The following is a 16964-nucleotide window of genomic DNA, read 5'->3' as shown; positions in this document are numbered from 1 at the left end:
TTCCTGAAACTTGCGCAAGTGTTCCTCAAATATTCGGGTGACAACTTCTCCCATTCTTCTTTAATAGTATCTTTAAGAAAGTCGACATTGCTGTGTGATGTTCTATTGGTAGCATGTTCTAAAACGCCCCAAATAGCAGAATCCAGAGGGTTTAGATCTGGGCTAGAAGGCGGCCATAAACATGATTCCCAAAAATTGCTAAAGTTGGATTTGCAGAAATCTTGTATTTTTCTAGCTGTGTGGGCTGGAGCACCATCCTGTGTCCATACATAATTTCCATCTGGGTAGTTTGCTTTAAGCCATGGCAATACCTGGTATCTGGATGGATTTGGTTGGATCCTTTAGGATTTTGGATTTGAGAGCTTTAATAAAAGCTTTGGTACGTTTTTTGTTGCTTCCTCCACTTCCAGACTTTCTCGTAATAGTTTTGCTCATAGTCATTCTCTTCTTTCCATTATAAACAGTCTTTATGGACACTCCAACCATTTTTGAAATCTCCTTTGGTGTGACGAGTGCATTCAGCAAATCACACACTCTTTGACGTTTGCTTTCCTGATTACTCATATGGGCAAAAGTTTCTGAAAAGGTATGGATAATAGTGTTAGGTATGATTATGACATCAATATATGTTTGGTTTCAAAACAATTGACGTAGTGCCTGCTGAGAAAAAACAACTAAATGTTCATTGTAATTTTTGCTTCCCCACCCTGTAGTGTACATAGTGTTGATTCGTTGGTGGTTTTGGTAGTTTTAAGTGTGTTCTGGAGGCTGTTTAGATTAGTTTAGACCGTCAATACTACATATAACCCCCTTTTTTACCCCATATCTTCTAGCTACTTCTTCACTTTACACATATAACACACATATTATAAATGACATGACCACATTTTTTCCCACTACTATACCATATGCACATAATGCAGTAACCGTAGTAGTTGTAGGAATTGTAAGAATGTCGGCCACGAACAAACAATGTTACTATTGAATAGAATAACACCTTTCCAACGCTCCCATCTAAGTGGTTAAAATGATAAATAAAGCCAACACATCCAGCTTTTACTCCGATTGTCTGTGTCTAAGGGTAAATTCCAACAACTCTACTCACTATTATCGCCGTGTAGAACATTCTATACAACCTATACCTCCACCGATTCACAATAAATGTCAGTGTTTGGATCTGAAGTCGGATTATGGAGTTATTACATTCTTTCTCTTTCCTCCCTTTTACTTATTGTCTCATGAAGGACAGAGAAAAAGCGAGTAGGTATCTGACCGTGGAAGGTAATTCCCTGTTGGAGGAGTTAATTCTTATGATGTAATGTTAAGGAATGGAACAGGGGTGGGGAGGGGGTGGGGTGGGGGGGGTTGTAGCTGCATGTAATAGATGTTATCCTCCAGAGTGGGATCCTCATATCGTAGTGGAGGTCTCGTGTTCTTTGGCAGTGAGTCGCTCTAGTCTAGTCTTATTCTGTGGGATAGAATATAACGTTCCTCACACACACACACTCACACACACACACACACACACACACACCTGGGTTTCATTTGCAGCTCCATGTGCAGACCCTTCTTCATAAGGACAGCTAAAAGAGGAGACCATCACACTCTGTTTGCAGAATTTTTCGCAGGCGTAAAAGCATAAAAGGACAAGGGATGAAGTCTGATGCTCAACACAGATACGTGCACACAAAGATGAAGCCTTACACTACGTCTACACAAATACACACATGCGGTGTGAGCAGATACACACTGTGGCTTCCACTTCCTTGAGATTTAAGACACCGAATCTGCAAGAACTTACTCAAGGAACGGGAATGGAACACAATGGACCCTTTTCTCTGCTCTGTTTCATTTATATCCCGTTAACAGCTAAAAAAAAAAGGATATTTTTTTTTTATAAATGGGAATTTTTCTCCAACATTTCTTAGTAGAAGATTCTGGTACAACTTCACCTACACTGTAAAAAATGATGGTAGAATTAACACCAAAAAGCTGTAAAATTGCAACATAAAAAAACAATGCAAAGTTGTTTATCTGAAAAGATTTTTGTGTTAACCGTTAAATCAAATAGAGCTGTAGTTTTTACAGGAAGAGTATGTTAACAAAACCGGATTTGTATACAGAAATTATGTATTTCTATTGTTTTGAGAAACTAAAACTGTAAATTGAAAAAAAAAAAAAAAACTATGTGGTACCATTTAAATTGCAAGACCATAATGTTGAAAAAACAGCCTATTATAATTTTTCTAAAATGAAAAAGTAATAATACAGTAAATTTTACATTTTAAACTTGTAAATATCACCAAAATCCAATGTTAAATTCACATGTTACTCTGTAAATATGTTTACAGTTTGATGTGTTTTTTACAGTATTGTTCCGGTAACCACAGCTGACAGTTTTTTTCTGTAAAAAGAACAGGATTTTTTTTTTTTACAGTGTAACTCCAAGGAGAAAAACGTACAGCAGGTCGAATGGAACACAATAGACCCTTTTCTCTGCTCTGTTTCATTTATATCCCGTTAACACTAAAAAGGATATTTTTTTATAAACGGGAATTTTTCTCCTACATTTCTTAGTAGAAGATTCTGGTACGACTTCACCTACACTGTAAAAAATGACGGTAGAATTAACACCAGAAAGTTGTAAAATTGCGAACATAAAAAACCTGTAAGTAAAAATACAATGCAAAGTTGTTTATTTAGAGCTGTAGTTTTTACAGGAAGAGTATGTTAATGAAACCAGATTTGTAAACAGAAAATATGTATTTCTATTGTTTTGAGAAACTAAAACTGTGAATTGAAAAAACTGTGGTACCATTTAAATTGCAAGACAATATTGTTGAAAAAACAGTCTATTCTTATAATTTTTTTAAAATGATAAAGTAATAATAAAGTAAATTTGACATTTTAAACATGTAAATATCACCAAAATCCAATGTTAAATTCACGTTACTCTGTAAATATGTTTACAGTTTGATGTGTTTTTTACAGTATTGTTCCGGTAACCACAGCTGACAGTTTTTTCTGTAAAAAGAACAGGAATTTTTTTTTTTTACAGTGTACTTCCAAGGAGAAAAACGTGCAGCAGGTCGAATGGAACACAATGGACCCTTTTCTCTGCTCTGTTTCATTTATATCCTGTTAACACTAAAAAAGGATATTTTTTTATAAACGGGAATTTTTCTCCTACATTTCTTAGTAGAAGATTCTGGTACAACTTCACCTACACTGTAAAAAATGATGGTAGAATTAACACCATAACGTTGTAAAATTGCAACATAAAAAAACAATGCAAAGTTGTTTATCTGAAAAGATTTTTGTGTTAACCGTTAAATCAAATAGAGCTGTAGTTTTTACAGGAAGAGTATGTTAACAAAACCGGATTTGTATACAGAAATTATGTATTTCTATTGTTTTGAGAAACTAAAACTGTAAATTGAAAAAAAAAAAAACTATGTGGTACCATTTAAATTGCAAGACCATAATGTTGAAAAAACAGCCTATCATAATTTTTCTAAAATGAAAAAGTAATAATACAGTAAATTTTACATTTTAAACTTGTAAATATCACCAAAATCCAATGTTAAATTCACATGTTACTCTGTAAATATGTTTACAGTTTGATGTGTTTTTTACAGTATTGTTCTGGTAACCACAGCTGACAGTTTTTTCTGTAAAAAGAACAGGGATTTTTTTTTTTACAGTGTAACTCCAAGGAGAAAAACATACAGCAGGTCAAATGGAACACAGTGGACCCTTTTCTCTGCTCTGTTTCATTTATTTCCCGTTAACAGCTAAAAAAAAGGATATTTTTTTATAAACGGGAATTTTTCTCCTACATTTCTTAGTAGAAGATTCTGGTACAACTTCACCTACACTGTAAAAAATGATGGTAGAATTAACACCAAAAAGCTGTAAAATTGCAACATAAAAAAACAATGCAAAGTTGTTTATCTGAAAAGATTTTTGTGTTAACCGTTAAATCAAATAGAGCTGTAGTTTTTACAGGAAGAGTATGTTAACAAAACCGGATTTGTATACAGAAATTATGTATTTCTATTGTTTTGAGAAACTAAAACTGTAAATTGAAAAAAAAAAAAAAACTATGTGGTACCATTTAAATTGCAAGACCATAATGTTGAAAAAACAGCCTATTATAATTTTTCTAAAATGAAAAAGTAATAATACAGTAAATTTTACATTTTAAACTTGTAAATATCACCAAAATCCAATGTTAAATTCACATGTTACTCTGTAAATATGTTTACAGTTTGATGTGTTTTTTACAGTATTGTTCCGGTAACCACAGCTGACAGTTTTTTTCTGTAAAAAGAACAGGATTTTTTTTTTTTACAGTGTAACTCCAAGGAGAAAAACGTACAGCAGGTCGAATGGAACACAATAGACCCTTTTCTCTGCTCTGTTTCATTTATATCCCGTTAACACTAAAAAGGATATTTTTTTATAAACGGGAATTTTTCTCCTACATTTCTTAGTAGAAGATTCTGGTACGACTTCACCTACACTGTAAAAAATGACGGTAGAATTAACACCAGAAAGTTGTAAAATTGCGAACATAAAAAACCTGTAAGTAAAAATACAATGCAAAGTTGTTTATTTAGAGCTGTAGTTTTTACAGGAAGAGTATGTTAATGAAACCAGATTTGTAAACAGAAAATATGTATTTCTATTGTTTTGAGAAACTAAAACTGTGAATTGAAAAAACTGTGGTACCATTTAAATTGCAAGACAATATTGTTGAAAAAACAGTCTATTCTTATAATTTTTTTAAAATGATAAAGTAATAATAAAGTAAATTTGACATTTTAAACATGTAAATATCACCAAAATCCAATGTTAAATTCACGTTACTCTGTAAATATGTTTACAGTTTGATGTGTTTTTTACAGTATTGTTCCGGTAACCACAGCTGACAGTTTTTTCTGTAAAAAGAACAGGAATTTTTTTTTTTTTACAGTGTACTTCCAAGGAGAAAAACGTACAGCAGGTCGAATGGAACACAATGGACCCTTTTCTCTGCTCTGTTTCATTTATATCCTGTTAACACTAAAAAAGGATATTTTTTTATAAACGGGAATTTTTCTCCTACATTTCTTAGTAGAAGATTCTGGTACAACTTCACCTACACTGTTAAAAATGATGGTAGAATTAACACCATAACGTTGTAAAATTGCAAACATAAAAAACCTGTAAGTGAAAATACAATGCAAAGTTGTTTATTTAGAGCTGTAGTTTTTACAGGAAGAGTATGTTAACGAAACAGGATTTGTATACAGAAATTATGTATTTCTATTGTTTTGAGAAACTAAAACTGTAAATTGAAAAAACTCTGTGGTACCATTTAAATTGCAAGACAATAATGTTGGGAAAAAAAACAGCCTATTCTTATAATTTTTTTTAAATGAAAAAGTAATAATAAAGTAAATTTTACATTTTAAACATGTAAATATCACTAAAATCCAATATTAAATTCACATGTTACTCTGTATATATGTTTACAGTTTGATGTGTTTTTTACAGTATTGTTCTGGTAACCACAGCTGTAAAAACAACAGGATTTTTTTTTTTTTTTACAGTGTACTTCCAAGGAAAAAAATGTACAGCAGGTCAAGGATGAGCTTATGGCCTTTATCAGGCGTCCAAGGGCCAGATCAAGCAGTGACACAGGGACACATTTCATGTTAAATGAGCTCTGTGTTTAACCCTGTAAAGCCTGAACTGTTCAATCATGGACAGAAAATTCCAGTTCTTTTTAATCTGGAGCCTTTATTGGTCCTTCTGAACAGAACAAAACTTTTTTTTTTTTCAAATATCAATTTCCATGAGTTTCAATTTTGTATCATATTTGATACATCGGGTCTCAATGCTCAAATATTATTATTTTTGAACAAACAAAAACATAATATAACACAAACATGTCTAACAAATTGGTAATTTCTTTTCAAAATTAGCAAAGTTCTGCCTCCTTCCTCATTAATTTAACTTTGTACTGTGATGTACTGGTGGTACTGATGATGATCTGGCTTTCAGTGGCAGCTCACTGCTCCTAATGTGCTAATGCTAAAGCTATTGCTAGGTAGTGACGGGTGAAATCCTACAGGAATAATAAAGTAGGTTAATCTTTATTTAAAAGCCCCTGTTCTGCATTTCCTGATGAAACCATTGAAGGTCACAAGCCAAAACACTTTAGTTAAATAAAGTTGTTCTGAACAATTTCTGAGGAGTCCATGATTTCCATTTCTTAAAACAAATGTATGCAGCCTTTGTTTTATAACATATCTCAGTACCCACTAGAGCATAAAAATGACAGCAGACCAGTACAAAAGCTCAGAGGAACCATTGTTTCTGTCGGACTTTCAACTGTGGACACTGTGGATAATATTAGAAACAGCAGTCATGAAGTTGAACGGTGACGCCAAGTTAAGTTACAAGCATTAGTTTGAGTTTTTGAAGTATTTTTTGCAACAAAACTGGTACATTTGTCCGTCTCTCAAATGTAGTAGATCCACTGACTGTGATCTACTACAGGTCATATAGTGAATTAGATACTAGAAATAGATCCTCCACTAATTATTGTGTATTCTGAGATAATTAGAAACTTTTAAGGTACTGTGCCTTTACACTAAAGCTACAGAACTAGAGATTTATTTGAGAATTTTTAGAATTTTCTTAAAACCTCCTTTTATTTATCGATATTTATATGATTTTAGTTACTTTTCAAGTAGGTTTTCTGCAATAATTTAATGTTTTATATATTGTCCTTGGTTTTACGCTGGATTGGATTTATGCTTGGATTTTTTATTTATTTTTTTTTAAATGAGACCCATCATTTGTTATTTATTTCATACTATATTTATGTTATGAAGGGATGATTGCGGTTGAATATTCTATCTTGTAAAGCCCTTTTTAACTGGGTGCTTCTATGAAACTGGGTACATTTTGGTACCTAGCACTTTTCCAGCTTTTTAGACCCAATAATAAAAGAGAAATTTAGACATATTTCCCCCCAAGATGTACCTAATGATGACCTCAGGAAAAAAAAAAAAAAAAAAAAAAAAAAAAAAAAAATATATATATATATATATATATATATATATATATATATATATATATATATATATATATATATATATATATGTACTTTTAGTCTGAGCCATCCCAAAATTAATGAATTTTTAATAAAATATTGGGGCCAAAAATAGGACCAAAATTGGGACGTGAAAAGCTACCTAGGTGTCAGTGTATTTTATTTTGAAAACATCGCTTGAAATGGCCTTATATAGCACTACAAATAAAGACACTGTAAAATTTAATGATCCTAGTGGTTTTTCTAATCCAGACATGTGGGTTTTTCATGAATCTCAGTCTCATTCCAGGTTCTGTGTGTAACCCATTGTGTCCACTTGCGTTACATGCAGAACCTGCCCATTTAAACACAAATAAATTGCAAATAATTTTGCAACAGCAGTCATTTTTGTCAAACACTGCCTTGCATAATTAGTTCAATTCCCTAAATGTACCTGTGAGAGAATAAAAAGATATTAAAAAACATAGTAGGGCATAATTTTCATGTCTTTTTGACCGTGTTTCATGCATATTTTTGAATAAAATATAATGCAAAATAATCTAAAAATGTATTTTATCTGAAAAATAGTTTCTCTTTTATTTCAGTAAGTATTTAAATTTAAAATACACCCAATCTCAGTCTCATTCCAGGTTCTGTGTGTAACCCATTGTGTCCACTTGCGTTACATGCAGAACCTGCCCATTTAAACATAAATAAATCACAAATAACTTTGCAACAGTGGTCATTTTTGTGAAACACTCTCCCTTGTATAATTAGTTTGATTCTTAAAATGTACCTGTGAGAGAATAAAAAGATATTAAAAAACATAGTAGCGCATAATTTTCGTGTCCTTTTGACCATGTTACACGCAGTTTTTTGTATAAAATACAATGTAAAATAATCTAAAAATGTGTTTCATCTGAAAAAAATAGTTTCTCTTTTATTTCAGTAAGTATTTATATTTAAAATACACCCAAAGTGCTTCCAAAATTGCTTCATGACATTAGTCTATATCTACTTCTTCATCTTCGTTCTTTTTTTTTTTTCTATTATTTGATTTTTTTGTGTATTGTTTATTATTATTATTATTATTATTTTTCTATTGTTTGATTTTTTTATTTGTGTATTATTTATTATTATTTTTATTTTATTTTTGTTTCATGTTTTGTATTATGTCTGTCTGAAATAAACTAACCTAAACCTAAACCTAAACTTTGAATTTTTACCCTCCATGTCCTGTTTTAGGGACCAGTTTCATAGAAGCACCCAGCTGTCTTTTAAAAAGTGCCACAAAGTATTGTTTACTTACTTCTACATAAATATAACCTATATTCGATGTTTCAGATGCTTTTTAATTACATGAAACAAATCAGTATCTAAGCCACTATTTCCTAATCTCTTCAAAAACCACTGCAAATGCAGAGAAAAATGCTAGTTTTTACAAAATATGTGTTTTAGTGTGAAACTGATCCACTGAATGGGTTTATAATGATACCACTCAGACTGATGTGTTTTCTATTTTATTGAGTCAAAATATCTCTGGGAAAAACAGCCACTTATGTTCATTTTCTATCCAACCAAAGCCATAATCTTTGCTCTGACCAAATGCTTTTTTTTCTTTAGAAGTAATTTTGTCGATTTCATCATTTTTGTTCTGTTGACACTACATGACAAAGTAAAGATATATGGGTCTTTTGTTTTAGGTCACTACATGTCTGTCATATGTTCTATACTAGGATATTTATGTACACACTAGACTTTAAGTAGCATGTAATACTCCCATTAAATAGTGCTGACTGATGGGTGCAAAAAAGAAAAAAACGTTCCAAAAAAAATGAACATATTATTGCAACACGAAAAATAAACTCTGAGGCTCAACCTGAGTGGGATGTATCCATTACACTGTGTTTAAATAAGTACATTGTCTTATCAAACGTCGTGTCAACGGAGACATTACTCATAACGTCAGATCTTGTGTTTCTCCTCCTTTCTGTTGTGTCAGGGTATGTCATCGAACCTTTTTGCATGTCATCACATCATTTTTTCCCACTTATATCCCAAGTCCGATCATTAAACTCTGCAGTAGAAAGAGGTGAAATGTTAAGCTTTAGTTCACGTCTCTATATTTATCCCCATTTGATTCTTGTCTACTTTTCCTTGTTATTGTTAGGCCTATAGAGAGCTTCGAGTGTTCTCTGATGAATGAGGTGATGCCAACGAAAGCATGACAGAGGAGACTAAACACCAATGGAATCTCCGCCTTTAATTTTTTTTTTACTCTGTTTCTCGCTTTTCTTGTCTGTATTAGCTCTATTTCAGTAACTTTCCCCAGTTTTCTCTCTTTTTCTTCCTGTCTGTCTCAGGAGTGTTTCGTTAACTTTACTGTGAGATGAAAACCAAGTGGCTATCCTTCGGTCTGCACTGCAAAAAAAAGAAAAAAAAAAAGGCCTGTACAAAAACAAGTGGTGCCAGGCACAACAAACCTCGCCCCTTTCACGTATCGTAGCTTTTTTTTTTTTTTTAACAATTAACATTGAACAATAAATATGCATAATAGTATACAACAAGGGTAGAAAGTTCCATAATTCATAAAATCTTTTACGTTATATCGAGAAATACATGTAAGTAAAAACATTAGGAAAAATAAATAAATAAATAAACTAGAAGCACTCGGAGAGCGCAGACCTCCGCCAAGGCTGATCAGTGGCCCCCCCCGTGGGCCCCCCCACCCCCGATCACCACCAAAATTTAATCATTTCTTCCTTATCCCATTTCCAACAAACCCTGAAAATTTCATCCAAATCTGTCCATAACTTTTTGAGTTATGTTGCACACTAACGGACAGACAAACAAACAAACAAACAAACAAACAAACAAACAGACAAACAAACCCTGGCAAAAACATAACCTCCTTGGCGGAGGTAATAAAAATAATAAAATACAATAAATAAATAAAAATAAATAGAAATATGTAATAAAAATAAAACAAAATTGCTCAAGGAATAAATAGAAATTATACAAATTGAATAAGATTATACATTTGACATATTTTTTTTTGTTTTATTTGCTTTAGAATTTATACTGGTTCTCAAATTGTCCACGTAATTGGAAAAAAGGCCTTTGAAAACAGTGATGTTTGGACGTTAATGTGCAAATTTGGAGCGATGAATGTGAAGTATTGTAGCTTATTTTGGTATCGATTCAGCTGATGTCATCATGTCTATGCATGTGCTGATGTCAGCATATCAATTGTCTCTATATATGTGCCAAGTTTGAAGTAAATTGAAAGAAAATTGATGTTTTAATAAACATGTGAAATTTCACCCATTATAAGTAAATGGGGAAAAAAAAGATCAAAAAATAAAAAAAATAAAAAAATAAAAAAATTTTAACTTTGAAGTACTTTTCCCAAAATGTAATCACATCTATTCTTGGTCACTGGCAATCTATAAACTTAATTTAGTGCAAATTCAACCAATAGTTTTGCTGCTACAGACATTTGAAATTTCACCCATTAGAAGTACATGGGGAAAAAACTGAGATTTTAAAAATTCATAAAAAATTTGAACATTGACCTACTTTTCCCAAAATATAATCAAATCTATTCTGGGTCACTGGCAATCTATAAACCCAATTTCATATGAATTCAACCAATAGTTTTGCTGCTAGAGTCAATTTTGCCCATTATAAGTAAATGGGAGGAAAAAATATATAAATAAAATTCATAAAAAATTTGAACTTTGACCTACTTTTCCCAAAATGGAATTACATCTGTTCTGGGTCACTGGCAATCTATAAACTCAATTTGGTATGAAATCAAATAATAGTTTTGCTGCTACAGACATGTGAAATTTTGCCCATTATAAGTAAATGGGGGAAAAAAAAAAAGATAAAAAAAAAAAAAAAAAAAAAATTAAAAATTGAATCTTTGACGTACTTTTCCCAAAATGAAATCACATCTATTCTGGGTCACTTGCAATCCATAAACCCAATTTGGTATAAATTCAACCAACAGTTCTTCTGCTAGAGTGTTAACATTTAAACAAACAAACCGAACCAAAAACAATACCCCTTGCCTCCCCTTGGGGGGTGGGTAATAAGAAAATTAAAGTTATTTTTGGGTTAAAATGTCTTATTTCAAATAAAATTATCACCAGTGCAGTAAGAAAATTGCACTTATCAAGTTTTTTTTTTTGAATATAACAATACAATCTAAGGATTATAAAATGCTAAGCAGAATATATTTATTTCAAGTCTTCATAGTAAGATTATTTTTAACTACGCTATATATGTATATGGTCGTATGCGGATGTAAGACTGTCATATGTATAGGCAAAACTGCATAAAAACTAGTAAAATTTTCTTGAGGGTAAGCAGTTATTGTGTCTGTTATACTCATCCTCCAACAATGTAGCTTATTTACACTGAACAAAAATATAAACGCACCACTTTTGTTTTTGCTCCCATTTTTCATGATCTGAACTCAAAGATCTAAAACTTTTTCTATGTACACAAAAGGCCTATTTCTCTCAAATATTGTTCATAAATTTGTCTAAATCTGTGTTAGTGAGCACTTCTCCTTTGTCCTTTGCTGAGATAATCCATCCACCTCACAGGTGTGGCATATCAAGATGCTGATTAGACAGCAGGATTATTGCACAGGTGTGACTTAGGCTGGCCACAATAAAAGGCCACTCTAAAATGTGCAGTTTTACTGTATTGGGTGGTCCAGGGGGGTCAGAAAACCAGTCAGTATTTGGTGTGACCACCATTTTCCTCGCGCAGTCTTCTTCATGAATTCTCTGAAACACCTTTGGAGATGGCTTATGGTAGAGAAATGAACATTCAATTCACAGGCAAAAGCTCTGGTGGAGATTCCTGAAGTCAGCATGCCAACTGCATATTCCCTCAAAACTTGTGACATCTGTGGTATTGTGCTGTGTGATAAAACTGCACATTTTGGAGTGGCCTTTTATTGTGGCCAGCCTAAGGCACACCTGTGCAAAAATCCTGCTGTCTAATCAGCATCTTGATATGCCACACCTGTGAGGTGGATGGATTATCTCAGCAAAAAAGTGTTCACTAACACAAATTTAGACAGATTTGTGAACAATATTTGAGAGAAATAAACCTTGTGTGTACACAGAAAAAGTTTTAGATCTTTGAGTTCAGCTCATGAAAAATGGGAGCAAAAACAAAAGTGGTGCATTTATATTTTTGTTCAGTGTAGTTAAAAACTGCTTAAAATTGGTTGTAATATCTAAGAAACTTCTTGGAACAAGTCAAATAATCTAAACAAGATTAAGTCTGAATAAGTAAATAAATCTAAAAAAAGATCTTTCAAGGTAAATATTCCAATTCAAGTCAGTTTATCTAAGTCAGACGTTCATTTTTTGCAGTGTGAGAGCTCCTCGAACACCAGGCGTTCACAGATATGCCTTCCACACCCAAACACACACCCACACACCCACACACACACTTGCCAAATATGTAACGGAGAAGCAGGCCTTCTTAGCTCGTCATTAATTTCTGTGTTCAGGCTGAAAGCACCTGCTGTGTCTGCCTGCTATGAGACTTTAAACACTTCACATGAGCCTTATGTGAATGTATATGTGTGCGCATGTGGGTTTATGTTTCCATTAATGCTTGTGTGAAAGAAGCGATAATTCAGTTTCCACTTACCCAGACACTGTACCGCTCATTCAGGCGTACATTCATTCTGAATTTCACCACGAGGGCAAAAAAAAAAAAAAAAAGAGAGAGAAAACATCCATTTACACCTTTTTTGGGCCCATTCGTTTTAATGACTGTCATTTTTAACCACAATGAACCCAGTGTTTTTTTTTAGATGTTTGTCCATTTATCATCGTTCTGATTCAGTGTTTATTTGCCTGGACAGCCAAAGCCAAAGCACATGATCAATGAGTCTTCCCGCTGTGTTGAATACAAAAAGAATGACCTCGCTTTCTTCTCTCCTCTCCTCTCTCATTGCTTTCTCCCAGTGGAGGGAAAATGTAAGATAGACACGAACGTTCCTGGTATACACTCATATCTGTCTATACTCCGTAGCTGCTTTTTCTTTCCTTTTTTTTTTTTTTTTTTTGTCTTATAGTGGATTCAGCACGTTTCAGTAGCAGTAGAACTGTAATGCAAATAACCTAAACTGCAGCTTGAACGTCCTCACTTGTAGAATAAAAAAAAAAAAAAAAAAAAAACACGTTAGTACAAGGGTGGAAAAAAAACACTATGAGATTTTTGCTAATATTTAATAGTAATTAAGCAGCTTCATATAAATTTCAGTAGAGGGTAAATCATGCTTCATGGATATTTTCACAGCTCCGTAATCTAGAAAATTTGGCTAAGACAGCAAGTTTGCTTTTAATTAATTTGACTACGTTACAAGAGATCTGGTAGTGCGATTTTTCACCCTTAAGTGTTTATTAGATGTTTAGTATTCAGCAAGAGTGAATCTGAATCTAAATAATTCATTTCTACATGCTTACAGGGTGGAAATAACTTTATTTTTCTCACTATCTCCCCCCCTTTTCCTCTTATTCCTTCACTCTCTTTTACTGTTTCTACGACTTATCTCCAATTTTTCTCTCTCGTTTTCTTATTCTTATTCTTATTCTTATTCTTATTCTACCTTTACAATCTTTTCTCACCTATATCGTTTTCTCTTTATTTCTATTCGGTTCTTTCCCTTTCTTGTTTTCTGCATTTTCCCTTCCTTTCCTTCTCCGTCTTTTCCAGTGGGAGGAGATCAGTGGGGTGGATGAACACTACACCCCCATCAGGACCTTCCAGGTTTGCAACGTAATGGAGTATAGCCAGAACAACTGGCTTCGTACCAACTGGATCCCTCGCCAGTCGGCCCAGAAGATCTACGTGGAGTTGAAGTTTACGCTGAGGGACTGCAACTCCATCCCCCTGGTCCTGGGTACCTGCAAGGAGACCTTCAACCTCCTCTACCTGGAGACGGACGACGACCAGGGAAGCCACTTCAGAGAGCACATGTTCATTAAAATCGACACCATCGCTGCCGACGAGAGTTTCACCCAAATGGACCTCGGAGATCGTATCCTCAAGCTTAATACCGAGGTGCGGGAGGTGGGTCCCATGATCAAGAAGGGCTTCTACCTGGCGTTCCAGGACGTGGGCGCCTGCGTAGCATTAGTTTCAGTGAGGGTTTACTTTAAGAAGTGCCCGTACACTGTGAGGAATCTGGCCTCCTTCCCCGATACGGTGCCCATGGACTCCCAGTCGCTGGTGGAGGTCAAAGGCTCCTGCGTCAACCACTCCAAAGAAGAAGAACCTCCACGAATGTACTGCAGCACAGAGGGGGAGTGGCTGGTGCCCATAGGGAAGTGTCTATGTAACCCGGGGTACGAAGAGAGGAGCAACACCTGCCAAAGTAAGACACCATTTTATCTTCTAAAACAGGGGCATCGAACTCATTTTAGTTCAGGGGACACGTAGTAGAAACCTAGAAATAATTTTAACCCCCCCCCCCCAAAGGGAGAGCATGGGGTATTGTTTTTGGTTCAGTTTGTTTGATTGTTAGCACCCCAGCAGCAAAACTATTGGTGGAATTCATACCAAATTTGGTTTATAGATTGCCAGTGACCCAAAATAGATCTCATTACATTTTGGGCAAAGTAGGTCAACGTTGAAATTTTTAATGAATTTTTAAAAAAAATTTTTTTACCCATTTACTTATGATGAGTGAAATTTCACATGTCTGTAGCACCAAAACTATCATGTGAATTCATACCAAATTAAGATTATAGATTGCCAGTGACCAAGAATAGATGTCATTACATTTTGGGAAAAGTAGGTCAAAGTTCAAATTTTTTATGAATTTTAATTTTTTTTTTTTTTTTCTTCCCCATTTACTTATAATGGGCAAAATTTCACATGTCTGTAACAGCAAAACCGTTGGTTGAATTCATACCAAATTGAGTGTATATATTGCCAGTGACCGAGAATAGATCTCATCACATTTTGGGAAATGTAGGTCAAAGTTCAAATTTTTTTTATGAATTTTTGAAATCTTTTTTTTTCCCATGTACTTATAATGGGCAAAAGTTCACACGTCGATAGCACCAGAACTATCTACTGTGAATTCATGCCAAATTAAGTTTATAGATTGCCAGTGACCCAGAATAGATGTGATTCCGTTTTGGGAAAAGTAGGTCAAAGTTCAAATTTTTTATGAATTTTATTCCCCCCCCATTTACTTATAATGGGCAAAATTTCAAATGACTGTAGCAGCAAAACTATTGGTTGAATTCATACCAAATTGGGTATATAGATTGCCAGTGACACAAAATAGATGTGATTATATTTTTGGAAAAGTAGGTCAAAGTTAAAATTTTTAATGAATTTTTAAAGTCTTTTTTTTTTACCCATTTACTTATGATGGGTGAAATTTCACATGTCTGTAGCAACAAAGCTATTGGTTGAATTCTTACCAAATTAGGTGTATAGATTGCCAGTTACCCAGAGTAGATGTGATTACATTTTGGGAAAAGTAAGTCAAAGTTCCAATTTTTTCAGGAATTTTTAATTGTTTTTTTTTTTTCCCATTTACTTATAATAGGCGAAAATTCACATGTCTGTAGCACCAAAACTATGGGCTGAATTCATACCAGACTGGGTTTATAGATTGCCAGTGACCCAGAATAGATCTCATTACATTTTGGGAAACATAGGTCAAAGTTAAAATTTTTTTATGAATTTTTGAAATCTTTTTTTTCCCCCATTTACTTGTAATCAGGAAAATTTCACATGTTTGTAACAGCAAAACTATTGGGTGAATTCATACCAACTTGGGTTTATAGATTGCTAGTGACCCAGAGTAGATGTGAGTACATTTTTGGAAAAGTAGGTCAAAGTTCCATTTTTTTATGAATTTTTAAAATCTTTTTTTTTACCCCCCCCCCCCCCCCCCCCCCCCCCAATTACTTATGATGGGCAAAATTTTGCATGTCTATAAAAAACATCTTTTTTTTTTTTTTTTTTTTTTCGTATATAGAAGCACTTTATATGTGTTTTTTTTTTTTTTTTTTAGTGTGAAAATGTGAAAAACCTGAAATTTCTTCAGAAAAATCAGTGCAATTTCAGCAACTTACAGATCACAGTTGATCTGCAAATGCACAAAACATTTTGTAACAGGTTCATTTTTTTTCTTTAGACATATTTTCTAATGTGATGTTTCTTTTTTTTACATGAAATCCAGAAGAATATTTGGAGTTGTCATTATTTATAGGTTACTATGCTGTTCTTTTACTTCAGATCACATTGGACTGTATGTAGGCTCTTAACTAAAACAAGTTCGACGCCCTTGACTGCACTTCCTAAATTCATCCCACGAGCTGGATCGGACCCTTTTGTGGGCCGGTTTTGGTCCATGGACCGTATGTTTGCCACCCCTGTTCTTACCCATCCTTTTCTACTCATATCCTGTCCTATCCTGTCATGGGAAACATATTTACTTTCCTTAAATAACTCATTGAATGCACAATTTGATGAGAAGACTCTGCTACTTCATACCCTCCATCTCAGAACTTTTAACGTCAAAAACCCAACAGTTGTGCGTCGATGCGTGTGCAACAGCTTCAACGGACAAATCCCAGAGTGTCGGTGGATATGCGTGTATATTTCCGTGCTTTCCGTGTTTTTGATGTGTTCTCCAGGCCTTTGAGCTGAAGCGTGCATTGTACAGTAGTTCAATGGTAAGCTGCTTTGTCACATCATTAGCTATGGAAACATCTAAATCAAAGTAGCAGGGATGGGACTGATCGAACAGAAGAAAGGAGAGGGCTGGAGCGAATGGTGAGTGCTGGAATAGTTGTGGTCGTGATTGTGGGTGTTG

At 33.9% G+C, this 16964-nt stretch overlaps 1 protein-coding gene across 3 annotated transcripts in view; it reads left to right on the top strand.

Moving 5' to 3' along the window:
* Nucleotides 1-16964, top strand: part of epha3 (eph receptor A3) — a 333749-nt gene that overhangs the window by 57978 nt on the left and 258807 nt on the right. For 2 of the 3 annotated variants that reach the window (XM_030125112.1, XM_030125114.1), the window contains exons 3-4: nucleotides 13090-13101; nucleotides 13841-14501. In XM_030125112.1, coding sequence (XP_029980972.1) covers nucleotides 13090-13101; nucleotides 13841-14501 — 673 coding nt within the window. The remainder of the gene's footprint in view (nucleotides 1-13089; nucleotides 13102-13840; nucleotides 14502-16964) is intronic. The other variant, XM_030125113.1, reaches the window with a different exon arrangement.

The sequence above is a fragment of the Sphaeramia orbicularis genome, chromosome 21 (genome assembly GCF_902148855.1).
Source record: "Sphaeramia orbicularis chromosome 21, fSphaOr1.1, whole genome shotgun sequence".
NCBI lineage: Eukaryota > Metazoa > Chordata > Actinopteri > Kurtiformes > Apogonidae > Sphaeramia > Sphaeramia orbicularis.
The sequence above is the reverse complement of the archived record's forward strand: the minus strand, read 5'-3'. Positions and strand labels throughout refer to the sequence as shown.